The sequence below is a fragment of the Triticum dicoccoides genome, chromosome 5B (assembly GCF_002162155.2).
Source record: "Triticum dicoccoides isolate Atlit2015 ecotype Zavitan chromosome 5B, WEW_v2.0, whole genome shotgun sequence".
NCBI classification, from domain to species: Eukaryota; Viridiplantae; Streptophyta; class Magnoliopsida; order Poales; family Poaceae; genus Triticum; species Triticum dicoccoides.
Genome location: NC_041389.1, coordinates 223,153,367 through 223,176,494, shown reverse-complemented (window position 1 = coordinate 223,176,494; position 23,128 = coordinate 223,153,367). Strand labels below are relative to the sequence as shown.

The window sequence follows — 23,128 nt, the reverse complement described above, 5'->3', positions numbered from 1 at the left end:
CTTCGATAGTTTGATGGCTGTGTGCTCGGCCTCATTGACTGCTGAAACAACCTGCAATAATTTAGCACTCAAATCTGTTTGCTGAATTAGCTTTACATATATTTTGTTACTTAGATCTGCTCGTCCAAATATCTTGCCATAGCTTTAGACATCGACCTAGGTATTTTTTTCTGGACTTCATAAAAAAGCATATATGTTTTTCCTGTAATATCTAGTAGAAGAACTAATTTGTATGTCTAACAGATGGACAGGACTTGGATAACTTCTGCTCGAAGATTCTCCGCTGCATATGTCGAGGGGGTTGAAAACTTCATGAACTTTATCAGAGCTGAGTACGGTGGTCCGAAATCAGATTTGCTCTGCCCGTGTAGCAGTTGTATGAATTCAGTTACAAGACCCCAGTCAACTATGCAAAATCATCTACACTTGTATGGGATGTCGGTCACATATACTAGGTGGGTTCATCATGGTGAAACTGTGAACGTCAATGTTATTGACTACGTGGAAGTAGCAGATCATCATCTTGATCTGCCTGATGCTCAGGTGGAAGAGGAGGAGGAGGTGGTGGTGGCGGAGCCAGTGAGTTTGACCAACATTGAAACAATGCTACGAAATTCTTGTGCATTCCGTGAATTTTCACCTGCAGAAGAAAAACGGTGGGCCCGCATGTTGGAACAATGCAACATGGCTGTCACCCCAGGAAATAAGCTGTCAGTATTCTCAGCTATGGTCACCTTTCTTTAGGTGAAGACATCTGAGCGGATGACCAACAAATCATTCGATGCGATGTTGGCTGCTTTCCGCAAATCTTTCCCAGATGTGTCTGAGCTGCCACACACCTATAGTAAAATGAAGAAGTTCCTTCGTGCAGTTGGAATTGGATATGATATGATCCATGTTTGTAAAAATAATTGTGTTCTGTTCCGGAAGGATTATGCCAACTTAAGTGAATGCCCGAAATGCAAATCATCAAGATGGAAAGATGGCGATGCTGTGAAGAGGATTCCTCATAATGTTCTGAGACATTTTCCAATTATACCAAGATTGCAGAGGTTGTTTCATGATGCTCAAACAAGAGAGGATGTACTGTGGCATTCTAGGAACTAGGAGTACAGAGATCAGAATGTAATGAGCCATCCATCTAATGGTAGTGAGTGGAAAAGCTTCAATCATAAACACAAAAAGTTTGTTGCTGACCGGAGAAACATTAGACTTGGCTTAGCTTCAGATGGATTTAACCCATTTGGCCACCAGAGCGCCACATATAGCATGTGGCCAGTGCTTGCTATCCCTTACAACATGCCTCCAAATGTCTGCACCAAAGAATCAAACTACACGATGGCCTTTCTCATCCCAGGTCCAAAAAGTCCTGGAAAGGATTTTGATTTGTTCATGGAGCCTCTTGTGGAGGAACTTCAACAGCTATGGAGGGGTGTTATCACTCGAGACCTATATAGCAGCCCACCAGTTGATTTCTTTCTAGGTGTTGTTATAATTTGGTGCATCCATGATTATCCGGCTTTGGGCACTATGTAGGGCGAACGAAACATGGTTACAATGCATGTGTTCGCTGTGACAGGAATCCGCTGTCATACGCAATACTTAGTAAGATCTGTTACATTGGACACCGGCATTTCCTTGCCAAGGACAAGCCGCATCCTAGAAAATACCGAAGACATGTGTTCAATGAAAAGCATGAAAACCATGATGCGCCAAAGAGGCTCACCGCTGATGAGTTGCAAGTGGAATTAGAGAAGGTCAGGCGTATTACACCAGGAAACCATCCTGGTAATGGTAGCGGGAAAAGGAAGCGTGGCAGGGCAGAAGAGAGATTATTGTTTACCCGCAGGTCCACTTTGTGGGACTTGGAGTATTGGAAAGATTTGGATCTACGGCATAATCTTGATGTGATGAACATCGAGAAAAATATATGTGACAGCATTATCGGCGCACTTCTTAATATTGAAGGCAAGACGAAAGATGCCTTAAAATCTAAGATTGATTTGACACACCTGGGTATTAGACAGGAATTGCAGGTGCAAGATGAAGGTAAACCACGGGATATGGCACCAGCTGTATAGGTCTTGGACAAGGTAAAAAGAAAAGAATTCTGTGAGGTCCTGTCACATGTGATATTCCCACATGGATTTGCTTCCAACCCTGAAAGGAGAGTCAGTGCAGATGGAAACAAGGTACAAGGGTTGAAAACTCATGACTGCCACGTCCTACTTCAAAGGGTTTTACCTGTTATCCTTAGAGGATTGGGCTGCCCTGACTTATACAGAGCAGTTGCAGAGCTGGGACAATTCTTCAGGGAACTTTTCAGTAGAAATATCAGGATAGATGCTTTGGAGCGTCTTAGAGACAAGATACCAACTATCCTATGCGACCTTGAGAAGATATATCCTCCAGCCTTCTTTGATGTGATGGTGCATTTGGTTGTTCATCTACCTGATGAGGCACTACTTAGAGGTCCAGTACAGTATGGCTGGATGCACCCTATTGAAAGGCGGCTAGGCACTTTCAAGGGCTATGTTAGAAACAGCTAGACCCGAGGGTTCCATTGCTACAGAAGCATTGACATTCTGCTCAAAATACATTGAAACAGCTGATCAGCTTAGCAAAGAGGTTGGTGAAGACAATCTCGGGCTCAATGTTTTCGATTATTCTGTTCGAGTTACAGGGAAGAGTCGACAAGAGGACAAACCTAAAGATTTGGACAAAATGGTTTGGTATGTGTTGAATAACTGTCCTGAGATACTACCTTATATCAAGTAAGTGCGGTACTGCAGCTTATACATCGTAATCTACTAAACTTGCAGCACATTCTTATATATTTAGATGTTTGATGCGATCACTATGTTGTGCAGCATCTACAAAAAGGAGTTACTGCTGCAAAATCCAAGAAACATTGACAAACTAGTTATGGAGGATTTGCGAAATGGTTCAAGAGCCATGTAAGATTTTGAATTGCACTGTCTGTTTTTTTAATATATTAAGTACATAAGATGATCAGCTTGTCTATTTTCTAACCATAGGTAAGAAGATGCGGGAGGATGGGCAGGCAGTTGATGATGCCCTTTACTCACTAGCAATGGGTCCTGATACTCGGGTAAGACATTATGAATCTTGCGTTGTTGGAGATGTGCGCTACAACACCCTTGCACGAGACGAAGGCAGGAAGACACAAAACAGTGCCATCATGAGCACGGATACGTATGACAAAGAGACAACTGAAATGTATGCTAACATAACAGACATTGTTCAGTTGCAGTCTATCTCCAGTTTCGAGGATCATCAGTGTGTGGTTCTGTTGTGCTGTCGTTGGTATAACCTGTTTTCCAGGATCGCAAAACCCAGAGCTGATGATTATTTCAAATCCATCAATGTCAAGGCGGCGTACCATACCAACGAGCCTTTTATTTTGGAAAATCAAGCAACATAGATATTTTTCTTGGAAGACACATTTGCATGTAGCGATGACTGGAGAGTATTTCAAAGGTTTGAGCAGAGGAATTCGTTTAATGAAGTTGCACAACAAGATGATGCTTACACTGCTCCTGATGTACAAGATAACACAGATGTTCCTAATATCTTTGAGAACCATCACGTCAATGACGCCGGCGAAAAGATTGCATGTCGTGCTGTGGACATACAAGAGTTGATCAAGAAGAAGCCAACGTTCGAGGACATTGAGTATCAAGAAGAAGATGACACCGTGGGGAATTACGATTCAGACTGATACACATGGCGAAGATGTTTACGCTGCTGCTGCGGATGATGATTACATTGCTTTTGTCGTATTTGCCTGTCAGAAGACGTTTTTTTATCTACTATGTGAAATTGTGTTTGCTATGACAACTGAAACCTGATGAACATGTTGTTTAGTATTTTGCTGTGAGAACATCACTTGTTATGTATGTTGATTTGTGTTTGGTGATTGTATGACAACTAAAACATGATGACATTGTTGTTTAGTTGTACTCATATTTCGCTGTGAAACTTGAATTTGATGACATAGTTTGCTGTTGAACTGCAATTTGCTCGACGTCTTTGAATGAGAACAAAGCTGACCCGACAGGGCGTCTGCTATTTATTTATTTATATGAGCAAAAGGGGATACCCCCTGATTTCTGTTAATAGAAATCATTAGATGTTCACAACACTACGCCCAGCCTGCTACACAGGTTTCATTCATTACTAGTTTCAGCAAAGTGCTCATGTCGTAGCCACTGAATACATCACGAGTGCTACATACACTGCAAATAAAGAGACAATCATCCTACAGAGCACATCGATTTTGCCCATTATCTTCACAAGCTCTTTCATCTCCTCATTGCTGTCAAGGTCGTTCTGCAGTTGTTGCTTGGCCATGATCAGAGGAACTGCATCTTTAACCTTCTGCTCTGCATCTTCCTCTTCTGTCGTTCCTTCAGTTACTTGTCCAACACCCCAACCTGCTGGTATTGGGATTCCTCGGCTAACCAAATAATCAGCGTAGTTGCATTCCCCCACATCAGCAACTTCCCAGAAATACAAATCACACGAATCTTCCCTTTTTTGCACAAATCAAATTGGAAGATCATCAACCAAACTATTACAAAATTCAGCAACTGAAAGCAGCAGAACAACACTTAAACATATTATTACCCCATGATTCGGGCATTTGTAGAAGACTCGGCCAGGGTTACGGATTGTGGTTGAGATGTGACGGATGACTCTGCGTGATTTGCAGCAGTGGCACCATACCAATAGCAGTGGGTCGCGATGAGCAATCGGCTGCGGTGTGCGTGCCGGCGGGGGTGTGATGATACCCACAGGCGATGGTACGGGTGGCGACTTGGCGCATATCTGGTTGTTTCCTGCTGAAGAGCAAGTGGACGAGCAGCCAGCAGACATGGTTGCTGCGGCCAGAGCTTCTGATGCTAGGCAGAGTAAGTAGAGAAGAGAAGAAGCGAATGTTGGTTATGTCAGTTTCATTACTTGAAGAGTAGCATAGCACCATATATAGTCATAGTCTAGGTTTGGATTCGAACCAGCTACAGGAGCATGTCTCTCTTTTTTCTAAAACTCGGCAACGTCTCTTTACTGGTACACTAGCTTGTTCTGTATGCCTTCCCAAGTCTTTGATTTTCTTTCCCTTTTTTGCGAGGAAGGAAGGAGGACAAAATTGAGAGTTCCTGGGATTCGAACCCAAGACCTCTCGGTTGAAAACCAAGGGTGCTAATCACTTATGTGGCGAACGTTCCCTGGGAGGAGGACGACAGACGAACGCATTTTCCTCGCAGTTTTAGTTGCGACACAAGATTGAACGGTCGTAGTTTCGGGAATGTTATCAGGCCAACGAGCCAGTTTTTCTTTTCTTCCTATATATAAAAAAGTATGCTACTTGGTGTCGGCTTAGTCAACAAATGATTGTGCCAACCTTGACCGTTGGATTGACATTCAACGTCTGTCGTGTTTCTTCAGTCTCTTCTTCCTCGATCCGCCAAAGCTAAACCAGCATCGGCGGGACCGCCCGCTCCAGCCTCCCACGGCTGGCTGTGCTGCCGCGCACGCATCGTGGCCACATCGCACCTTAAAACTCTGCGCATCTTCCCCGGCTCCTGTTCGTCCCCGTCCGAGGCCTCACAATCGTCCTCCGCCTTGGTTCGCTCGCCGCGGCGCCGCCCTCCGGTGTTGTCAACATGGTCATTAACCGAGAGGAATAAGGAGATGACTGTACATGGTGAGGATGACAGTAGGGACCCAGCAGCGCGCGTAGTAATTTTGTTTTTTCGGGACGGAGAAGGGTATCAACTGGGTTGTGCGGGACCCGTGGCCCATCTAGCCTAGGCTTTTATTTCTTATGTTTAGCACATGACCAGCCCAGTTTGTTTTTTTCCTTTCTGAAAATGGCTAGCCAGCTATTTTGTTTTTTGCAGAATAACCAACATAGGGCTGCTTGCTTTTCTACGCCCTGCTGGGCCGGAAATCTTTCAAGACGAGGAGGGATGCATTTTGCGCAGAAAATGGGCTATAAGTAATAAGAAATGGGCTATAAGTAATACTAAATGGGCTGTAAAATGAAAAAATACAGCAAACAGGCAATTAGTTCCAAAATACTATTTTCTTTCGGATTTTGATATTTTAAATTTCACTGTTTTTGTGCGGGTAAAATTTCATTGAATTTAAATTAAGGTATATTTAGATTTAAAATTAATTTGAATCTAGCTAGAAATTTCGGGTTGTATGTTGTTTGGGACAGATTTGGAGGCTGACTTGTGGGTCTACTAGGTTGACGTGTACTTTGGCTTTGTCAACTTAGTCCACAAACGATTCTAGCAGCAGTGACCGTTGGATGTTAATCCAATGGCCGTGCAGCTTCTTCAATATCTGATCTTCTTGTTCCAGCCGCCCAAACCGGCACCGTTGGGACTACCTGCTCCCGCCTCCCGTGGCCGGCTGTGCTGCCGCACAGGCTGCACCGCCCCACCCTACTTCATTGCTGGCCAGACCATTCCTCTACTCACCCACACCTCCTGTTATTTTTCCGCGACGGCAGCCGGACCAGTAAACCCTCGTACTCCCCACCGCGTGGGCAACCATTGCTGAGTCTTCCCCGGCTCCATGTCGTTCCCTTCCTAGGCCTCGCCGTCGTCCACCGCCATGGTGCTCTCGGCGCAGCCTGGTCAACATGGTCAACGAATGACATCCATCGGACATAGACTGTACGTGGAGAGGCTGACAGCTGGGTCCATGGCCGCACACAAGGAAATGCCTCCTTATTACGCGTAAAATAATGATTCCTCCACCTAACAGCTGGGACCCATCGGAAGGGCCTCTGTATTTCGTGAAAAAAAACGTTCCCCCCGCTGACAGGTCGGACCCACCAGCTATATCTTCGCACGCAAGGAAGTGCCTCCTTATTACGCACAAAAAAATTAATACCCCCTGCTAGCTGGGACCCACCATAGTGGGAGGATGACTTGTGGGCCAACTAAGTTGACGGGGACGGAGGGCTTTGTCAACTTAGTCAATATGAACGATTCTAGCTCCAGTGACCGTACGATGTCCATCCAACGGCCGTAGTGCTTCTTCAACCTCTGGTCTTCTTGCTCCAGCCGCCCAAACCAGCGCCGGTCGTGTCGCGTGCTCCTGCCTCCCGTCGCCAGCTGTGATGCCGCGGAGGCCTCACCGCCCCCTACTACTCCCACCGCTGGCCAGGCCATCCCTCTACTCACCCACACCCCCTATTATTCTGCGGCGACGGCAGCCGAACCAGTGAACCCTCGTACTCCTCTCTGCGCGGGCTTCCGCTGCTGCTTCTTCCCCGGCTCCATGTCGTCCCCTTCCTAGGCCTCGCCGTCGTCCACCGCCGTGGTGCTCTCGGCGCGGCGTGGTCAACATGGTCAAGGAACGACTTCCATCGGACGTGGACTGTACGTGGAGAGGCTGACAGCTGGGTCCACGGCCGCAGCAAGGAAGTGCCTCCTTATTACGCGAAAAATAATGATTCCTCCACCTGACAGCTGGGACCCACCGGACGGTCCACTGTATTTCGTGAAAAAAATGTTTCCCCCCTCACTGCTGGGACCCACCAGCTACATCTTCGCATGCAAGGAAGTGCGTCTGGGAAAAAACAATTCGCCCCCCTGACTGCTGGGACCCACCAGCTACATCTTCGCACGCAAGGAAGTGCCTGACAGTCGGGACCCACCTGGTCGAAGCGTACGTAGCGTTGTCATTCTGGTCGCGAACGTGTACGTACATACTGGTCGATGTAGAGGCACGCACGTGTTGTAGTAGAGACGCGCACGTAGCATGTACACGTACGTACAACGGGCAGGGTGCAAGAAAGAAAATACGGCCACGTAAGTACATACAGGCGGGGTCTCGAACGCCTACTCGCGCATACATACGGCCAGGGCTCGTGTACATGGCTGGGTCGAAACGGAGAAACTGCGTCGTCGTCGTGTTCACGGGGAGGCAACGGAATGCGGCGTGTTCATCGGGAGGCAACGAAATGCGTCGTGTTCATCGGGAGGCAACGGAACGCATGGGAGCCAACCGGCTTGGACGGAACAGCCGATGGAAACGAGGCCTCGCGTACCGCAGAACGGAGGAAACGGCCTTGTGTTCAACCGGCCACATTCGAAACGGGATCCTGTTCATCGGGAGGGGTCTGGTGTACTGCAAAACGAAGGAAACGGACTTGTGTTGGACCTCCTACGGTCGAAATGGGGTCCTGTTGATCGAAAGGGGTTTGGCGTACCGCAAAACGGACGAAACTGACCTGTGTTGGAGCGCTACGGTCGAAATGGGGGTCCTGTTCATCAGGAGGGGTGTGGCGTACCGCAAAACGGGACTTCACGGGATACTGTTCATCTCCACCGTCGACCTCCTCCAGCCTCCACGGGCTACTGTTCATCCACCGTTGACCTCCTCCAGCCTCCACCTGCAACTGTTCATCCACGGGCTCCTATTCATCCAGCCTCCACCGCGCGCTACTCCACGGGCTCCTGTTCAACTACCCCTCCATGGGCTACCGTTCATCCACCCCTCCACCGTCTACTGTTCATCCAGCCCTCCACGGGGTCGTCCTGTTCATCCAGCCCTCCACGGGGTCCTGTTAATCCAGCCCCAACCGGCTCGATTGATCGGGGTCATGTTCATTTCGAGGCAACACTATGGGTCCTGTTCATCCACCCCACCGCTCACTGTTCATCCAAACCCCCCGCAACACTCACTGCTCATCCAAACCCCCCTGCAACTCTCACTGTTCATCTAGAGGCAGCATCGATCGGCTTCAGTTAGCAGTAGTAGCGAAGGAATAGCTCGATCGCTCGGGTTCAGTAACACGTAGCCTGCAGTGCAATCGCTCGGGTTCAGTTAGGCGACGCCTCGCTCGGGTTCAGTTAGAGCCCAACGCCTCACACATACGCGCGTACGTGTACGAGATAAACGCGCATCACTCGGCCCCCGACCACCCACCATAACCGGGAACTCCCCGAAATTTTCTTCGCCCTCGCTTCTACCACGGTTTTTTCCATCATGGACGGCCCAAAGAATGTCATGCAGTTGCGTCTCCGGCCCGCCCAGGACGAAAAGCCCATTTTCTTTCATGATTTTTTGTCATAGAAGTAGGAGCCCACCACATCTATGATGATACCGGGTTTTGTCACAATTATCGTCATAGAAGTGTCATAAGCATGACATAGAAAAAATTCGTTCGACCCAAAATGTAACGGATGTGTCTCTTTTTTGTAGTGTTTGTACTCCATCACATCAATACAATCAAAGCATGATATAGGGTTTTACTTCTTCGAGAGGGCCTGAACCTGGGTAAACATCATCTCTCTTGTCTCCTATTACCATTGTTCTTAGACTGACAGCTCGGGACCCCCTACCCGAGATCAGCTGGTTTTAATACCGACATCGTGACCTCTGATTGATAGTTAGAAAGTGCCAGCCGGACTAGGACCATGACGACAGCGATCCGTAAAGCCAAGGACAGGGGGAAATGTTGCATAGCGCCCAGGCATGCAACGCGGCAACCCGGCTATGCGCAAGCAAAGCTGACCAGCTAGGCCCCTTCACATCCCCATACACACACCGTCAAAGCGAGGCGCATGACATGGGTCCAGATCCATGAGGGATTAAGATCTACCATTCCGAATATATATGAACAATCTATGTGAACATTCGCAAACACATATAAATAAAAGTAGTACCCAACAACAACTCAAGCATAAGTATTAATATAGAATAGATAATGGAAAAACAATTCATAGCACATGCATCATTGCCTACCAAATAATTATATGGGTCTATGGATGGCAAAGCCTCTGATCAAGGGACGAAGATGGTGATGGAGACTGATACGTCTCAAACATATCTATATTTTTTGATTGTTTCATGATGCTATATTATCATTTATATATACTTTGATTATCATTTTATATTAGTTTTCTGGACTAACCTATTAATTTAGTGCCAAGTGTCAGTTCCTGTTTTTCTGCTTGTTTTTGGTTTTGCAGGAAATCAATATCTACAAAGGTCAAAATACGTTGCCAATTTAACATGATTTTTTTGGGCAACAAGAAACACTGGAAGCTTCGGGAAGCGTCGAGAGGACCCACCAACCAGCCATAACGGCAGGTGGCGTGGCTAGGGGATGCTCACACCACCTAGGCTTGTGGGTCCCCTAGTTACCATCTTGACCTGATTCCACCGCCATAAATTCCTATAAATACCGAAACCATTCATTGTACCTCCAGAAGAATTTTATCTCTATCGCAAGCCTTTGTTTTGAAGAGATCCCATTTGGAGCCCTATCCTAGAGTTCTGCTGGAGGGGGAAGCCATTGGAGGAGGCCTCTTCATTAACCTTGCTCCATACATGATGATGTGTGAGTAGTTTCTTTAGGGCCTATGGGTCCATAGTAGTAGCCAGCTGGATTTTCCCTCTCTCTTTTGGATCTTCAATACCATGTTCTCCTCTACATCAATCAAATGTAATTCTTATGGTGTGTTTGTTGGCATATGATGAATTGCGGATTTATGATCAGATCCTTCATTGGATATTATTGAATCTTATGAAGTTTCTTTGTTGTATAATTAAGTAACTATGTATTCTTTCTGATCTATTTGTCTTCTTTGGCCAAAATAGATGGGTAGTTCTTCAGAGAAAGTGGTGCATACTAGTGGGTTCAACCATGATGTGTTCTACATCCCAGTGACAGAATGGGGACAAGACACATATTTGTATTGTTGCTACTAAGGATAACCGACTAGGAATTATCTTATTGCTAGATTTCTTTCTGTCTAAAGCATGTCATCTTGCTTACTGCATTGCTCAATTTCTAGTAAACTAAATACCTTGAGATGCATGCTAGATAACGGTTTCGGGGTGGAGTAATGGTAGTAGATGTAGTTGGATAATGGTCTAATTATCGCGGACGTAATGCCTATACAAGATTATGCCATGAATAATCATAGTTATAATTCTTGCTTTTCTATCAATTGCCCAACAGTAATTTGTATACCACTCCATTACATGCTTTTGAGAGAAACGCCACCAATGAATCTATGGCCCTCGGGTCCATTCTCTATCAATACTTGTTCTATAAAATTGCCCTTTTATTTGCCTTTATTGTTTTACCGTTGCACTATACCATTATTTATTTATCCATCTATTTGTTTTTAACCTTGTAACTAGTAAGACGAGGGGCTTAAAACCCCTTGCCAAGTTGGGTGCAAGTATTTATTTTGTTTGTTTGTAGGTGTTGCTTATATTGTTAGCTTGTTGACTCCCATTGGTTCGATTAAACCTTAGTTCTTAACTGAGGGAAATACTTTTAATTATGTGCTACATCACCTTTCCTCTTTGGAAAAATCCAACAACCCCTACAGGAGTAGCAGAAGAATTTCTGGCGCCGTTGCCAGAGTCAATGTCTACCAAATCAGGGGCCTTCGCACAAACTTCTTTATTTGCTTATTTTATTTGTTACCTAGTTACTCTTGCCTTTTTCTTTACTTGCCAAAATTTTCCAGAACACCAAAAAAAAATCTTGTGTTGCTATTTCTGCCTTTGTTGACATCATGTCTACTCCTGAAAATACCAAGCTATGTGATTTATCTAGTACTAATAATAGTGAGTTTATTAATAATCCTATTGCTCCCCCCGCCACCACTGTGGAGTCTTATGAGATTAAAGCCGCTTTATTAAACCTTGTGACGAAAGATCAATTTTCTGAAAATTGTAATGAAAATGCCGCAGCCCATCTTAATACCTTTGTTGAACTATGTGATATGCAAAAAAAACTAAAGATGCGGACAATGATATTATAAAACTGAAGTTGTTTCCGTTATTTTGAGAGATAGAGCCAAAAAATGGTTAGTTTCTGTACTGAAAAGTAGTATTGATTCTTGGTCTAAGTGTAAAGATGCTTTATTGGTAAATATTGTCCTCCTGCAAAAATTAATTCTTTGAGGAATCAAATTATGAATTTTAAACAACTTGATTAAGGACATGTTGCACAATCATGGAAAAGAATGGAACTTATGGTAAAGAATTGTCCCATGCATGAATTAAGTCTTTGGATGGTAGTATAAGATTTTCTATGCATGACTAAACTTTGTTTTTAGAAATCATCTAGACTTTGCTGTATGTGGTGCGTTCACGGGGATAACCATTGGATAGGCTACTGAGCTTCTTGATAACATGAGCCAATCATTCCCAATGGAACACCGAGCGCATGCCAAGTGTTAAGAAGGTAAATGTTAATGAAAAAGTTGATGCAATTATGTTCATACTTGCTACTAAGAGTGCTAGTATTTGGTTCATACCGATCCTTGCCCCCTCTAGTCGATCATACCGATCCTTACTATTGAAACATAGGGTGGGCCTTGGGGCCATCTAACAATTTCTACAATGGCCCATGTGGGTTTTATGGTAATGGGTGTGGTGGGAAGTATAGTCCTACATTACTAGTTGGAGAGAAGTTGGACCTCCTTATAAGAGATTCTCTTCCACATGCTATAGGAGCTTGAGAAGAGAAGTGGTTCCCGCGTACTAACCCTTCGTCGCCCGCCTCGCAACGCCACGCCTCATCACAACGCACCGCGGGTTGCGGGAATGAGCCGAGCCGAGCTCACACTTATGTGCTTTTTTTGCTGGCCAGGAATGAAGAGTCTTTGACAGCCAGGCAACGATTTGAGACGTCGGATCGTGGGCTATCACCGACTCGGATGTGGGTCCAGCCCACGCTTCTCCACGCGGCCACGCCTATATATTGGAGGCGCTGGCCAACCCTAGCCGCAACGAGAATCAAATCGCATCTCTACATCCACGCCCGTCATTCCTGTTGCTGATGCTACCGCCGGTGATCCCATACCGTCCACCACGTACACAGTTGACGGGGGAGTAGGTCTTTGAAACCCCGCCTCTCTAGATCCTGTACGGTAGAGGGGCGATTAGTTTTTTGGAGAGCGTCTCCTACGCGACTGCTCATTGTCGTTCGTCCACGTCCGCTGCATCGTCTACGTTTGCATCGTCTTCATCGTCACCATGCCCACCGCCAACAAAGCCGATCGTGCCACCGTCGAGAAACTCGAAGCCGAGAAGAAGGACACCGAGGACGCCGCCGCGGCTTCTGCCTGGCCGATTGGAGGGTATAACTCGCTTATACCTCTCATGTTTAGTTCCGTCTTAGCGGTACCAGCTATTTGCATATATCTTTCTACTATATGTGTGGTGCATGCTTATCTAGAGCGTAATCAGTATGTTTTTAATTCTACCAATGCCATGATCATGACTATTTACTGGATTAATTTAATAAAAAAATTGTCTATTTACTCAACACTTTCAACCCATCTTCGGGGGAGGATAAAGAGAGCAACCTAATTGCGTATTTTTTTGCAAATTCATTATTTTAGGAGCTTTTTGCGAATTCATTGAAGAGTGTTTGATATACCAAAAGTAAAACAAAGGAACTATCCGCCAACAAAGCCGATCGTGCCACCGTCGAGAAACTCGAAGCCGAGAAGAAGGACACCGAGGACGCCGCCGCGGCTTCTGCCTGGCCGATTGGAGGGTATAACTCGCTTATACCTCTCATGTTTAGTTCCGTCTTAGCGGTACCAGCTATTTGCATATATCTTTCTACTATATGTGTGGTGCATGCTTATCTAGAGCGTAATCAGTATGTTTTTAATTCTACCAATGCCATGATCATGACTATTTACTGGATTAATTTAATAAAAAAATTGTCTATTTACTCAACACTTTCAACCCATCTTCGGGGGAGGATAAAGAGAGCAACCTAATTGCGTATTTTTTTGCAAATTCATTATTTTAGGAGCTTTTTGCGAATTCATTGAAGAGTGTTTGATATACCAAAAGTAAAACAAAGGAACTATCCGCCAACAAAGCCGATCGTGCCACCGTCGAGAAACTCGAAGCCGAGAAGAAGGACACCGAGGACGCCGCCGCGGCTTCTGCCTGGCCGATTGGAGGGTATAACTCGCTTATACCTCTCATGTTTAGTTCCGTCTTAGCGGTACCAGCTATTTGCATATATCTTTCTACTATATGTGTGGTGCATGCTTATCTAGAGCGTAATCAGTATGTTTTTAATTCTACCAATGCCATGATCATGACTATTTACTGGATTAATTTAATAAAAAAATTGTCTATTTACTCAACACTTTCAACCCATCTTCGGGGGAGGATAAAGAGAGCAACCTAATTGCGTATTTTTTTGCAAATTCATTATTTTAGGAGCTTTTTGCGAATTCATTGAAGAGTGTTTGATATACCAAAAGTAAAACAAAGGAACTATCGATATATCAAAACATGCACGCCTGGTGGGACTCGAACCCACAATCGTCTGATTAGAAGTCAGACGCCTTATCCATTAGGCCACAGGCGCTGCTTTGTCTGCGTCCAACCCACGCCTCTCCTTCTTTAGTCTTCTGCGCTGCGTCTTCTTGCGTTCCGCCGTTCTCTTGTCGTTATATCCAAGACACAGCCTTCCCCGTCGTCTCCCATCTCATCACATCGCCGTCGCCGGAGCGAGGTGCGGAAGAGGTCATCTGCGCTCGGGATGGAGGCAGTGGCGAACAAGCGCAGCGGCATCGGATCCGGCGCCACGGCGGCCGCGGAGGAGGAGAAGGGCCGTAAGAGGGGCCACGGATCCACCGCGCTGTTCGTGGCGGTGGACTACGCCTTCCTGCTCGCCTTCGCCGGGTTCCTCTCCTACCTCGTCGTCTCCCAGATCCTCCCTTCCGCCATCTAGATCGGCGCCCGTCGTCGTTTGCTTCTGGATGCGATGCGTGTGAAATCCCGAGATCTTGGCTCGGGGTATGGTCACCTCCTCCTTGTCTCGTTTGATGCAATGGATTCCGCCTCTGTAACAATCAAAATATGAGACGACAAGTAGCTCGGATGCTGTTTCTTTGCGATTTTGCATGACGAATTGTAATGCCCCAGTCTTGCCGTGTTCTAGAACAATAAAATGCTTCAGTGTTCCTTTGTTCATTGCTTGAACGACTGGATGGTGTCCATTATATATCAGATTGATCGTTCATGTTTACGTTATTAATATGTTGGAGATGGATAATATTTCCAGGAACAAGAAGCTCAGGTGCATCTGAAGCGTCCCTTCTTCAGATGAGACCACAAGGCTTCCTGCTTTCTGCCTTGGCTTCTTTCAAAATTGGCAACGACTTAATTTCGACCAAGATTGACCTTTCCATTTCCTTCCCAAGAGGAAGAGACCAAAAAGAACCTTGTTACAACATTTCACATCAATAGTCGCATATCATCTGACTAGAGATGAGAAACTCTCCATGGGGCTACCAGCTACCAGCTACAGTGGTGATCTGATCAGTTAGCACATTCATAGCATTTTCCTGGATAACCAGATATTCACAGCAGTGTTTTGCAGTTGAAGCTTACGGCAATAGCCGGACAGCTGCGATGGATGGGATCTTCTCTCTGAGCTTCTGTGCTACAGCAACTCGGACGGCCGCCACACCTGCTGCAGGGCCCTTGAGTTGGACTTTCACGAAGAATTTGTTGATCGCGACAAACCTGAGATTACCGCCTCCTGCGCCGGTGAGGTATGGCCTGATCTCATCGAGTACCTGCCATTGGGTGAAAGGAAGTAATTTTCAAATATGTACCTTTAGTTGCTCCAGCTACTGGTTTTCGCCCATATTATGGAAAGGGCAAATAAATGTTAGATAAATCGTCTCAAGGTGTAGGACAATGTGCAACAAGGAGACATTGTATAATGTCTAACAATTACTTGCACTATTATATTTATTTGGAATTGTAGATGTTGATAATTTTTAATATAAATTTAGTCAAAGTTTACAACGTTTTTACTTAAGAGAAACCTAATACGCAGAGTAAAAGGAAACGGAGGGAGTACATGTTCTGCATTCTGTATTGGAATGTCATTCTAAGCAAGAATGAACGACAAACCAACCACATGGAACAGTCATCAATGTGCCACAAAATTAAACGGACAAATCGCAGATCCTCTTATCAAAAGAAGATGGACGGCGATACCGTCCATGGCAGGAAGGTTGTTGCTCCGGTATATAGTCCCCACACCCCAGAATGGTATGTGAAATTAAAGACAACACACTATATGCTGTTGCATAAAAAGAAGAACTGGAACACTAGCATTCTATTTGAAGATAACAACCTAGTTTTATCTACTATCTACTACCACTATAAAAGAGAGAGAGGGCGGAGAACCAAATCATCCTATCCATCGACCCCTGTAATCTAATGGTCTACATCACTCCAACATACTAAACGTGTTTTACGCTTTAATTACCCACCATGCCATTACCCTATCTACTCGCTAACCAAACCCGGTACCCCACAGCTCGCCCCTCTCTCGCATGTCTCTCTCGCACGCCCGCTCGACCACGCCTCTCTCCCGCACACCTCTCTCTCTCGCCTAACCAACCTCTCGACCATGCCCTGCCGCCGCTCCAACCTCTCGGCCCCGCCGCCGCCCCTTCTCGGCCTCGCCGCCGCCCCTTCACGCCGGCGGCCACGGCCCCGACGGGCGCAGCAGCACCCCCCCGATGGTCGAGCGGCACCTCCGCCGCAGGGGGGCCGGGCCGCAGCAGCACGCCCACTCCGCTCCAACCTCTCGGCCCTGCCGCCGCTCACCCCGCCGCCGCCCCTTCTCGGCCTCGCCGCCGCCCCTTCACGCCGGCTCACAGCCTGAACGGAGCCCCAGTTGGCTCGCCCTTGCTCTCCACCTGTGGCGCCGGTGGCGTGTGCGCAACGGATGAGGCCCCGCACTCGCGCCGCGGCAGTGCGGATGGAGCTCCGCCGAGTCCATGAGCTCCCGAGCCGGGCGACGGCGCGTATTGATCTGAAAAAGGCCACCAACCCATATTATAATATCCTTTGATATCAAGTTCTAGCTGTACATTAACCAAAGCATCTCTTTTCTGATCAGTTATACATCAATCAAAGCATCACTTTTCTGATCAATTAAGGAAAACATGTCAGGATGGTTGATGCTTGATGCAACGGGAGTCACATGTGTATTGCCGACAGTTTCAATTTAATCGGGCTTCCGACTGGAGGAACAGAAGCGACTCTCTATTCTCCAGCCATTAAGTTCATTACTGAATAACAAAATCAGCTTCAGACCTAAGGTTTGATCAGGAAAATTCAGCTAGGTCTATCTATGTACATTGGTCTTAATTTTTTTAGATGAGCAAACTGTCTACTTCCATAGGAAGTGGATGGGATGATCTACATGGCCTCCTGCAGCACCGGATTCAAGGAATCAGTACAACAGTGTGGCCTCTTACTAGACAGTTTTCTTCTCTCTGTTTTCAAGAATGCTAGACACTTTTCAGTTTTCTTTGATGTTGATCAAAATATTTAAATATTTGGATGCGTTTTCTTGAATACAGGTCTGATCTTTGATTATCTGCATAGTATATCTAACCACTCTGACTTTCCTTTATTATCAAGATGCATCAAACCGCCATCCCCTCCGAGAGGAAGGCCAACTCAAGTAGGTATTACATCGATTTTTTAAGCAGTAAATTCAGAAATCTGAATTGAACTAACTGATTTGGCTTATGTTCTGTAAATGCAGCATCCATGTACAAGAATTTCTGTAATGTAGTTATGTGAACTAGAGGTGTGGTTTAGCAATGTACCTCATACACTGCTGGTTGATGACAAAGATATGTCAGGTTTGCCTTGATTATATTATAAATTACTCAAATCTTTTTAGAAACAGGAAAGGTAAGTTTAAATTGCATAAAACAGGAAAGCGAACGAGTAGTTTGTAGTGTTGAAATAAAATCAGAACTTAAAACATATGGGTTTTACAAGCATCACTGCTTGAACATGCAAAAGATAAATAACAGCTAAAGTTTCATGGACTACACCAGTTTCCACAGCTAAAATGTCTACCATTGTTGAATCTCTATTTCTGTGGAGTAGCATGTTTTGGGGCATACTTACTTACATACTTTGTTCCTTTAGAGTAATATAATCTTCTCGAGGTGTTAATTCACTTATTTTTCACACATGATGAATCCATAGTTGTTCGATTTAGCCAGAATAATCTCTTCTTTGTTAATAATAGTTTTATATAACATTACTTATATCAGGTCAAGTAGCCTCTCATAATGAAATACAGCATTTTTTTGTCGATCTCTCTCGAAATGATTGTTTACAGATAAAATTATTTGTAGAGATGGAGGACCTCGTAACCGACCATGTTGGGAGCTTGTGAAGAAATAGTATGTTGCTGTATGGAGGAATCCTTTAAATAACTCATGCTATGTGAGTCAGTGATCCTGAGGCAAACCTCCACTTTGTGATAGTGATGATAATTCCAGATAATGTTTGGTATTTTTTAACCCATCTAATCTACTTTTATTAGTTAAGCCTCAATTTGTTTTGAACATTTGCAATAATACTAAATTCATAAGGATGATCTTTACGGTTTAAATAAACTGTCTATGGTTTTTCTAGAATTGTTCTGAACATTGGCATAATTATACATTCATCTCTTGCGGAGTAGTCTCATGATTTTGGCTTATTTATTGCTTGTTGGTGATTCCTAAATGTGTGATACTGATACATATTGCAGTTTCGTTTCAGATGCAACCTTCAACTACAGAAGTTTCAGTTTCCTGATTGCCGGTTTCTTCTTTGCGAGTCTTCCTTTTTCTTATGTTCACAAGGTGTACCATTGTCTATAGTATTTGCCAAGTTTAATCGAATGTCTAGATAAAATGTTTTGCATGGCAGGAAATAAGCAAGTAGGTATTTGAAGGTGAACTTTGTATGAATCCTCCGGCTCCCGCCTACCCATTCTTCAATGAGTTAGTATCCTCAAGTCACGATGTATCAATTTTGCCATGCAAGACGTTATGATAAAATAGAGGATGTAGAATGACCATGGGTCTTGAGCCTTGCTTATTGGGATGGATGTATGCGATTGTTTTTCTCCCGTTGCAACGCACGGGCATATTTCCTAGTATAAGAAACGTTTTTCGCAAGCTGACGCTGCAAGACCCTCTAGTGAATCTTTATTTGCATTTCATGTAGTATGAGATAGGTTAATGCTTGACAAATACCCGGTGTAAGTTTTGCATTGCATCGAATTGTACGTTGTCTGCACAATTAGAATTTTGATTATTCTCCATTGGCACCATAACAAGTAACAGTACCTTTTCAACATTCTCTTCGTTCAGCTTAAGCCCAGCCTCCTTGTCCGTGATAGCTTCAACTGCAGCAATCTCTGGTATTTCATCCATCAAACGCCGCTGAATGCCCATCCTCATGGTCATCACCGAGCTTGGGCACGCCCCGCATGCTCCTTGCAGCTTGAGCCTCACCACATTCCCGTCGATCTCATGCAAGGCAACGTTGCCGCCGTCTGCCATGAGATACGGCCGGACTTGATCCAGAACAAGCTCCACATTTTCAGCGGTTAATGGTGAATCGACCACCGGATTCGGGTCGGCAATGGGTCGAACAACTGCAGCAACAAAACGTGATAGATGAAACTTTGAAATCTACCTCTATTAAGGACTAGCGTATCGAACTGTCACTATAGTTGGTCTGCGGCAAGGACGGAAGTCTCACCTTCCAGCGGCTGGCGAGTGGACACGGCGACCGAAGTTGCCGCGGCAGAGGGCGTTCTCCTCCCACGCAAGCGCGACGAGACCCCAACCTTGAAACGAACAGCTCCTCGTTAAACAACATGAAGCGGATAAGCAAGAAGAGACGGAGAAACAAGAGGCCTTACCTTGAAGGAGGAGGTAGACGGCGAGGTGGTCGGCACCCACGCCGACGCCGCTACCGCCGCCTGCATCTCCGGTGCCCGACTGGAGGCAACCGGTCCTGGAGATGCCGCCGCTGTTGGCGAGGCGTGGGTGGCGGTGGTATTTGTGTGCCCGCATTCCCGCTCCAGCGCTCGTTTCTTTTGCTAAATTTTGTGCGGTTTTAGTTCAACCAAACCAACCGATGGCCATGCGCACATGCTACGTGCTGGCATCTGCAATGCAAACCCCTTAAACAGACACAGCATCCGATCACGAACGTGTCTGCGGACATGATGTGGAAGCCGGCCATCCCTCGCTGTCTGCATACACTGTAAATTGGATTTGAATAAGCCAGATGAATTTTATGTAAACCGAATGATCTTCATCTAAACCGAACCAAAATCATTACATTTTCGACATATGCTAAATTTTGTACGGTACCCCAAAGCAAGCTGATTGCCATACACACATGCTACTTCGATTTCGTGGGGAGTAACCTATGCAATATGTCCTATTCTGCAAACTAGGTCAGGTGGGGAGTAACCTCTGCAATATTTGCTCATTATCGGAGTATCTTTGTGTTAGTCAAATGCAAAGATTTCTGTTGAGTGAATATGGCCGCAAATATATTGGTAAAATGCTTGAGCTACAAATATACCTTGAATTTTCAAACAATAACTATTTAAGTTGATGATACTGATAATTTTGTTTGTTGATGTCCACGTACATGAGACATACGTCATAAGGCTCCTCCAATCTTTCCTTTTATCATGCATTTGATGGCATAAAACGGATAGACGGCCAGAACCTTTGAAGCTCATTACACGGTAAACAAAATGATGCGGAGCATCCTTTGGTCATCCACATGGACATGTCATCATCACCCAAGGCATCAAGTGGACCGATGACAAGGGCTCGTGCAAGGGCTATCGTAACCGTGGTGAACTCCCTCCTTGCTCAACTCCTTTTCGAATCACATGAGACATGACTACTACCTCAAGCGGAGACACTTTGCATACCCAGATACCAAGGGACCAACCATGGAGAAGCTAAGGAGCAAGGCCAAGCAATGGATGAAGAAGAACATGAAGATGGAGAGCAAACGACACAAGTCAGCACTAATAGAGGCAAAGGTGCCCCGATGTTTTGATGAGAAGTAGCTATCGTTTTCGGTGGAAGTCGACTTTGACGATCCGACTACAAACGTGCGAAGACGTCGCGCCTTGGCAATCGCTAAACCAACTCCAGAGGTTATTGACCACGTCAGAGCACGATCAACCTGACCACAAGGGTCTATTTCCTGCACGTAAACGAAGAACAAGTAAGAAGCCGAGATTGTAGTCTGGATATTGCGAATATAAGAGAAAAGCTTCATTGATCAAAGTTGGGTACTGAAACATCTTGGCCTGGTCGTTTGACATAAAGGAAGTACGCGCGTTGCACTATGGCGAACTTTAATCTAAACAAAACCCAAGTCTAAATGACGCCTTAAGGGCTGTATTTATAGGGGGAAGCGAGGGGATTTCGTCCCCCCTTGACAAGGTGGGACTCAAACACCTCCTGAATAGTTTCCCCTATAATACGGACTCTGAAAACAGACTATGAAAAATTATTTCGAAATTACATGGGGCTGGGCCAAAAATAATAAGGTAGTGTAGAACCTATAATAAGCTATGTACGAAATTTATGATAGTTCATCTTGTATATTGCGTCCATGTGCTTGTAAGTCATCATGGTGGCTCCAAAGTGTTGAAATCTCCATTAGAAACTCTGTTCTTGTTCCCTTCGCGCGTGCCTTCAACTCCACGCTTGATCCTACTCCAATGTAGACCTTTCTTATCCATGCTATGCCCTTCATTCATAAGCAAAACAAATTCATCCAATTTAGGCAACGTCATATACTCATGAACATTAGAATCATTACTAAGAGCGAAAGCACCTGATGATTTAATTGGCGTGCGCGAGCTCTAGTAATTGGTCCAATATATGTAGCAACAGGGGCTGTGAGTAACTATGGTGTGATGTCCGCATCAAGCACCTACCCGAATGATCTGTACAATGCCTGGACGATCCGGCCCTCCTCACGGATGATCCAGTATCGTCAGCCTCTCCATGAAGCCGGATCATCCGGAATTCTACCCGGATCATTCGGACAAAGCCCGGACGTCCGGCTAGGCAACAGCCACAGCGGCCCAGCCGGATCATCCAAGTGACCACCCGGATCATCCAGACATTGCCCGAATCATCCGGACATTGCATGCACGCATGACTAGGGTCGAGGCCCATCTCTTCCTCACTTAGACTATAAATGTATGTCTCCTACCTCGCTTTAGGGCTAGAGCATATGCTATGATCTAGAGAGAGCTTTGATCATCTACCTCTTCCCTTGGAGATCAAGACCTCTTAGGAGAAGATCCCCAAGTGGATATCAAGACCTCCTCTAGGGATTAGAGAAGACTATAATCAAGACCTCACTTCCTCTTAGGATTAGGAAAAACTACCCTTTGTTATTTCCTCTTGTTGGATTTGGATCTTGAATCTTGTATGTGTATATTGATTTAGTGGATGTGAGACCTTGGATCTTTCATGTGAGTGTTGTTAAGATTAATTAATATAGTAATTAAGGGATTAATCCCTGCTTGTAATGACGGTTGACGATTGCTTTCTGCAATCATTGCATCGGTTCTGTCCGAACCAACGCCCCGACACCCCTTGTAAACGCCTGTTCTGGTGCTATATATAACACTTCATCTAATGCAAATAGGAGAGTTCGATCATTTTTATTTTCGATCTCAAACACGTTATCAGCACTGCTCTCTTGCGAGAGCGATTCCGACAAGAAGAACAGGACGAACAGGCAAAAGGTGAGAATAAATCATGCCTGGAGGTCATGTCCCTGTTTCTTCGACTTCTTCGCGACAACGACCATCGTTGCCACTTCGTCCCTCGCCACCACCATCATGGTGTTGGCGGACTCCACCACAGCCGTTTTGTTGTTTGCTGCATGGCTGGGTTGGTCGTGGATGAGGCAGCGCCGCTGCAGCCTCTGACCCTAGCGGTTGTTGAAGCGGAAGCCGACGCGCCGTTCCTGAGGTCGTCGACAGCGGTGCGCATCCTGGGCGTGCCTCTTGTACACGTTTGCAATGGCGACGCGCTCGCCTTCGTGTCTGCACCAACCGAGGCCTCCGTCTTTGCCTTGGGCTCCGGTGTGAGCGGCGCCTCCAACCACGCGGTTGTCGACGTCGACGCCCTCGCGCTGCTCCTGCCGTCCCCGGTGCCGGCTACTCCCCCTACTTCGTCGTGCATGGGGTTCG

General features: G+C 45.7%; 1 protein-coding gene, 1 long non-coding RNA gene and 1 other non-coding gene across 7 annotated transcripts; 1 reads left to right on the top strand and 2 right to left on the bottom strand.

Annotated features, from left to right (window-relative positions):
- Window positions 1-14,340: 14,340 nt before the first annotated feature.
- TRNAR-UCU lies at window positions 14,341-14,413 on the bottom strand. Its single transcript has one exon. It is a non-coding gene; the product is annotated as a tRNA-Arg (tRNA).
- Window positions 14,414-15,188: 775 nt separating this feature from the next.
- LOC119308135 (nifU-like protein 1, chloroplastic) lies at window positions 15,189-19,864 on the bottom strand. Its single transcript, XM_037584258.1, has 4 exons — window positions 19,799-19,864; window positions 19,636-19,723; window positions 19,218-19,528; window positions 15,189-15,629 (listed from the first exon to the last, which is right to left on the bottom strand). Exons 1-4 carry the CDS (start codon window positions 19,862-19,864, stop codon window positions 15,438-15,440), a joined length of 657 nt encoding a protein of 218 aa, XP_037440155.1. The 3' UTR covers window positions 15,189-15,437.
- Window positions 15,457-19,046, top strand: LOC119308136. 5 transcript variants are annotated; one of them, XR_005149862.1, is made up of 5 exons: window positions 15,663-16,939; window positions 17,026-17,542; window positions 17,627-17,726; window positions 18,234-18,324; window positions 18,635-19,046. It is a non-coding gene; the product is annotated as an uncharacterized LOC119308136 (long non-coding RNA). The 5 variants fall into 5 exon arrangements; XR_005149860.1 differs by having other exon boundaries at window positions 15,670-17,174; window positions 17,258-17,542; XR_005149863.1 differs by having other exon boundaries at window positions 15,657-17,546.
- Window positions 19,865-23,128: the final 3,264 nt, after the last annotated feature.